General features: G+C 35.2%; 1 protein-coding gene across 1 annotated transcript; it reads left to right on the forward strand.

The window, feature by feature from the left end:
• The first annotated feature begins 3,125 nt into the window (after positions 1 to 3,125).
• On the forward strand, positions 3,126 to 3,864 carry LOC146141349 (barrier-to-autointegration factor-like). Its single transcript, XM_083392902.1, has 2 exons — positions 3,126 to 3,308; positions 3,625 to 3,864. The coding sequence occupies exons 1-2, from the start codon at positions 3,171 to 3,173 to the stop codon at positions 3,766 to 3,768; spliced, it is 282 nt and encodes a 93-aa protein (XP_083249028.1). The 5' UTR covers positions 3,126 to 3,170; the 3' UTR covers positions 3,769 to 3,864.
• Positions 3,865 to 6,486: the final 2,622 nt, after the last annotated feature.

Here is a 6,486-nt window from a genome sequence, read left to right on the forward strand (position 1 = left end):
GGTCATTCACATGAAGTGTAAAATGAGATACCTGATTTTAACTGTTGATTTCGACAAAGTTGCAAATTAAACAAATATTTATACTATCTACAAATACCAACTTCTGTTACAGAAAATTCAACCTTGTCTAGCTTTCAAAAATATTACTTGTAAATTCAACCATGAGCGATATTCCTGGATCGTCAACAATAAAGCATCTAAATTTTATCAGCGGACCGATGAAAGGAAAAGTTATCCAAGACGTACCTGGGGTTGGAAATACGATTTAGAGATGGTGGCATACTTTATGTAAGTCCAACCGCGCAAAAACGTTAATTTATATCTGCCAAAAAAAAATCTAACAATGTTTTGTTTGGTGAGCTGACTGTATGTTTGATTTATAAATAAATTAATTATTTGATTAGCAGATTCCATTCTATCAAAATATTTAAAATAAAAAAATATTTATTCAGTGAAACGTCTACACAGGACTAACAATATATAAAAACATAACTGAAAAACAATAAAAAATTTATATATAAACCCTTTCCAAATGCCATTCCTAGATAAATAGCTGAGGAAAGCGTCTAACAATAACTGGTAATATTTCCCGGGTGTTTAGGCTGACCAACTCTATGGACAATGCTTAGTACATCAGATGGACCAAAAGCTATGCGAGAATTACATCATGGGGTTCGGAGCGAATAGCGGCCAAGCGTCGAAGATTTATAACGGAATGTCGGATTGGTACAAACAATTCCAATAAACAAACCAACAATTGGAATCCCAACAATATTTTTAATAAAATAATAAAAAAATTGATTTGGTGTAATTTCATTAATTAAACCAACCATTGATCTTTCTTGTATCTTGTACTTTATTGGGTGTTCAGTTGACATTGGCGCGACAAACAAGCTTGCTGGAAACTGCACCGGTCGAGTCTAAACGTTTAGTAGCAAAAATAGTAGCCCTTTAGTATTCCACTTGACGGATGTAGTAAGAATATCAACTAAAACCTCCAGATATTATGCTCCAAGTTTTATTTATATTCTCCATAAAATTTCCAAAATTTCACTGGATGATTGTAAATGAAACGTTTGTATTGTAAATATGGGAAAAAACAGAAAACAAAAACAGAAATAATAATGACTCTGTTGAATGAAAAAAATTGGAGTCAGTTCGTTTATTATCGACGGCCAAAGGCAGAACGAACATTTTCCAAACATGTATTGTGGGTGAATCATTTACATGACACAGCTATGAGTGGATTTCTGAATATCAACCTCATTTCGTTAGGTAAATTGGCGGAATACAGGCTGTAGAGTCCGGGTCGGACTCGGGACTCGACAAAATCGCACATTTGACCGGAGTCGGACTCGGGTTTGTTTTTTTGGCAGGACTCTAAGCTTAATCGAACAGAAGTATTGTAAGTTTACACCACTTGTGGATTTCACAAATGACTGATACACTTTCAAACGAGCTATTCCTCTGTGGTTCGGCGGTTGGATCCTCTTACCCACTTACCTCGGTAGTAAGCCTATTACGAGCAATATCAACTGAGTGGAGTGACTTTATCTAGGGTTCAAGAAGGACAAGTATTTTACTGACCTGCTCCTTGGAGTCAGTTGTATAGGAACGTGGAAGAGACCTTGGGCAGCCGTCGGCTCTCGACTTAAGGATCAGGCGTCGTAACAACGTCAATTGATAAGCTAGTCTCGACTTTACGCCCGCAAACGCTCAATACACTGCGGTCATTAAATTGCAATATTTTGAAGTCATAGAATTTATTCGAATCGTTACTGATTTTACAAACAGCAGAGGATAAGACAAACAATAAAAATCAAAGTTGAAAAACCCGAGTAAAACACAGGATTAGACTTTTGTTAAATCGCCCTAAACGGCATATCCGGTTCCTGTAATTTCAGTACAATACATACAAATAAAATGTTTGAGTCACTTAATATCCTACTTTGGACATTCGCGTTTAACAATATTAAACAAATACCATTAAAATAAGTGAAATGTATTGCTTTTTGAAGTTCATATTACGTTTTTGTTTGTTTATTTTCCAGATGCTTAACTGCGTGTATTTTAAGTCTTGGTGATTTACGAAATTTTTATTTAGGTATCGACAATTTTTAGACAATATGCTAACTAGTATTTCCGCATAAACTGACATATCTTTTATTTATGATTTTTCGTGACGATCTTCAACTGAATACCTTATTAATATAACTGTTGCCGATCATGGCGAAATAATTTTTGTTAAACTTTAACAGTTTGTTGAGCAATAAAAAATCTGTTGGATGTACGTGATGGAATGTGGGCAGGCGATGACTTGCCTTTTTCTCGGGTTTCAAATTACTTTCTTAATTAACCTTGGTCTGTATCGATAGACGGTAGTTAGAACAGTCTCTGTATTCTGTGTTCAGCTTCAATAAACTAAAAACAAAACAAATTCCCAGCCAAAGTTTGCGATTTTTGAGCTATTATAGGACGTTAGTCATATATAACCCAGAATGCTCTCTGAATTGCCATAGTCAGCCATCTTTGAGGAATCGATGAACTTAACAAAAAGAAGATAGTGCTTTGTTATTTTAAACTGTAGTTTTATTTTTAGGAAGGTGTTTATATTAACTATGAGTTGTAGAAGGCAGCATACAGAAATTAAAGCTCCTTGGTACTTACTTGTCCAAACTTAACACCAATTTAAATGAATTTTTCATTCAGCTGCTTGTTAAGGTTACCTAATAACTGCGATCGGGGTTGGACCCAGAGGGGTTCAGGGGGTACCAGACCGTCCCCTAAAAACATATATATTTCACCAACTTTTACTATATAATAGCAATTTTTTTCCTTTGTTTTCGTGTAATTTTTTTCCGTTTTAAGAAAATATTTTCAGCTAAAAGCCAACTTAAACATTCGTTCCATTTATGTTGTCGGTACAAGTTGCTTCTCAGACTTGTGTTTTTTTGTGTATTTTAGTTTATTCAAGTTATCCGCGTTGTTGACTTAACACCATATTCTGTGGGTCATTCACATGAAGTGTAAAATGAGATACCTGATTTTAACTGTTGATTTCGACAAAGTTGCAAATTAAACAAATATTTATACTATCTACAAATACCAACTTCTGTTACAGAAAATTGAACCTTGTCTAGCTTTCAAAAATATTACTTGTAAATTCAACCATGAGCGATATTCCTGGATCGTCAACAATAAAGCATCTAAATTTTATCAGCGGACCGATGAAAGGAAAAGTTATCCAAGACGTACCTGGGATTGGAAAAGAGATTGGAGGAAGATTGAGAGATGGTGGTATAGATAAGGTAAGTCCAACCGCGCAAAAGCGTTAATTTATATCTGCCAAAAAAAATCTAAAAATGTTTTGTTTGGTGAGCTGACTGTATGTTTGCTTTATAAATAAATTAATTATTTGATTAACAGATACCATTCTAACAACATTTAAAAAAAAAATATATATATAATTATTTAGTGACACGTCTATCCAGGTCAAACAATTTATAAAAACATAACTGAAAAACAATAATAAAATTATATATAAACCCTTTACAAATGCCATTCCTAGATAAATAACCCAGGAAAGTGTCTAACAATAACTAGTAATATTTCTCTTGTGTTTAGGCTGACCAACTCTATGGACAATGCTTAGTACATCAGATGGACCAAAAGCTATGCGAGAATTACATCATGGGGTTCGGAGCGAATAGAGGCCAAGCGTCGAACATTTATAACGGAATGTTGGATTGGTACAAACAATTCCAATAAACAAACCAACAATTGGAATCCCAACAATATTTTTAATAAAATAATAAAAAAATTGATTTGGTGTAATTTCATTAATTAAACCAACCATTGATCTTTCTTGTATCTTGTACTTTATCGAGCGTTCAGTTGACATTGGCGCGACAAACAAGCTTGCTGGAAACTGCAGCGGTTGAGTCTAAACTTTTACCCTAGTATCGTAGGCTGATGAAATCAATGATGGAAGTTATAGACAATTACCCGGCGTTGGCTATGCGTTTAATATGGCAGGGGTCCGCAAATACTATTAGACGTGACACAAAATAACCCTAACCCTAAAGTATTCACCTGACGGATGTAGTAAGAATACAAACCAAAACCACCAGGTATTATGCTCCAAGTTTTATTTATTTATTTTCTCCCCAAAATTTCTACAATTTCACTTGATGCTGATAAATAAAATGTTTTGTAAATATGGGAAAAAACAGAAATAATGACTAGGTTGAATAAAAAAAAATTGGAGTCAGTTCGTTTATTATCGACGGCCAAAGACCGAACGAATATTTTCCAATCATGTATTGTGGGTGGATCATTTACATCAGTGGTCGGCAAACAGTGGTCGGCAACGCCGGTCCGCGAGGAGTTGGTTACCGGTCCGTAGCAGGGTTGTCAGATTAAATTTTGTTTAAACACGAACTGTACGTAAAATCCTGGTAAAAAGTCAAAAATAATTAAATGCATTTTTATATTTAACACATTTACCTTCGTTTTAATATAGCCTACTACTCCATTGTTGATTGGTCTAATAAAAAATCACAATTAGTATCAAGCTCTCGTGAGGTTCAAAACAACTAGTTTGTTGTGGCCATATGAGTTACATAGCACGTTCACAACATCCATAATGCATATTTTATTACAAAATCTACTTCTAGTGCTTACAATATATCGAAAAATGGGCCAAAATATCATGTGTTCTAATTTTAAGCGTATTCATCTTAAAGTGCAATAGAATTTCATGTAAACAATGTTTAAAAATTATACCCCATAATGAAATAATTTATTATTTTGATTAGATAGAAAAGGTTTCGAAAAAAACGTATGTATATTAATTAGTTTTAGCCTCTATAAAAATGACAAAAAAGCCAAATGATTTTTCTAACATCAACCACGTTAAAAAAATTATTTTTGTTGTCAAAAAAGCCATTCTGGCAAGCTTTGTACGTATGTCCATCCTATGCCTTTCAGGTATTGATAATATTGGTATACAAGTGTAGTTTAAGAAAAAACATAAAGGCCTAAACGTTTTATTGAAATGAGCCGCGGGCTAGGTTAAATTAAATTGTTTGGCTGACCAAATGCCGCCCGGCGCGGGTTTCAGTTCAATAATTCCTTGATGGGAGCCTCACTTTGCGACAAAACAAGCATAAAGTTCGCATTGAACGTTGTAATAAATTTCCTTTGCTGGACATTTGTTGTTTTTAAGGCCGGTCCGTGACAAAATTTTAATTTTAAACCGGTCCGCAGTGTAAAAAAGGTTGCTGACCCCTAATTTACATTACATATGAGTGGATTGCTGAGTATCCACGTTATTTTAGCTACGTGAATTGGTGGAACACAAGCTGTAGAGTCAAGGCCGGACTCGGGACTCGACGAAAATCCCACAGAAGTATTGTAAGTTTGCACCACTTGTGGATTTACCAAATGACTGATACACTTTCAAACGAGCAATTCCTCTGTGGTTCGTCGGTTGCACCTTCTTACCCACTTACCTCGGTAGTAAGCTTATAACGAGCAATATCAACTGAGTGAAGTGACTTTATAAGTATTTTAGCGGCCTGCTCTTTTGAGTCATGTGTATACAAGGACGTGTAGGAGACGTTAGGCAGCCGTCGGCTCTCGCCTTAAGGATCAGGCGTCGTAACAACGTCAATTGATAAGCTAGTCTCGACTTTACGCCCGCAAACGCTTAATACATTGCTGTCATTGAATTACAAATGCCCAGAGGTATGGACCACATGGAATTTATCCGAATCGCCACTGATTTTACAAACAGCATAGGCCATAGAATAAGATAAACAATAAAACTCAAAGTTAAAAAACTCAAGTGAAAATATATATACGTTAAAGTTTAATGTTTAGAGTTAGTTTTGGAAATCTTGTGTCGATTAAAATCCTTCTTGGTAAAAAGCGTTGACTCAATTTTGTTTACAACCAGCACCAAGTGACAGGTATTTATGAATTTGTCTTACCGCTAGGTGGCAACAAAGCGTAGGAATCCAGATTGAAGCTGATGTTTCACATGTGAGAATATAAACATTAAAACATGCTGCAAAATAAATTGTTCGTGTGTCTCACATCTAAAACCTTGTAATAGTGAACGCGCTTGACTTACTATAGTTGCAGGTGTGCATTTAAATTGCAAGTTTTTTAAAACGTATTTTATATTGATTTATGTTTGGTTTGTATTCACTTTGCGTGTATTTCGTGGCTTAGCATTTCTTCGCACTTCAACAACAGCTGTTACTTTCGATTTAATCTATTTATCAAGGGTTGGTCGTTAGTTGGTTGTTGGTTAAGTGAGTGTGGGCGCTGGTCTAGAATCCTACCACAACGAACATTATTTGGGTTAGGGTGCCGGTTAGTGTTTGGGTTTGTATGAGTCAAGTAATAGTGTTAAACAGTAATACTTGACCCACCCCCACCCAAACACTAACCGACACCCTAACCCACATATCGTGCATT

This window comes from Ascidiella aspersa, chromosome 6 (assembly GCF_963924565.1).
Source record: "Ascidiella aspersa chromosome 6, kaAscAspe10.2, whole genome shotgun sequence".
In the NCBI taxonomy this organism is placed as follows: domain Eukaryota; kingdom Metazoa; phylum Chordata; class Ascidiacea; order Phlebobranchia; family Ascidiidae; genus Ascidiella; species Ascidiella aspersa.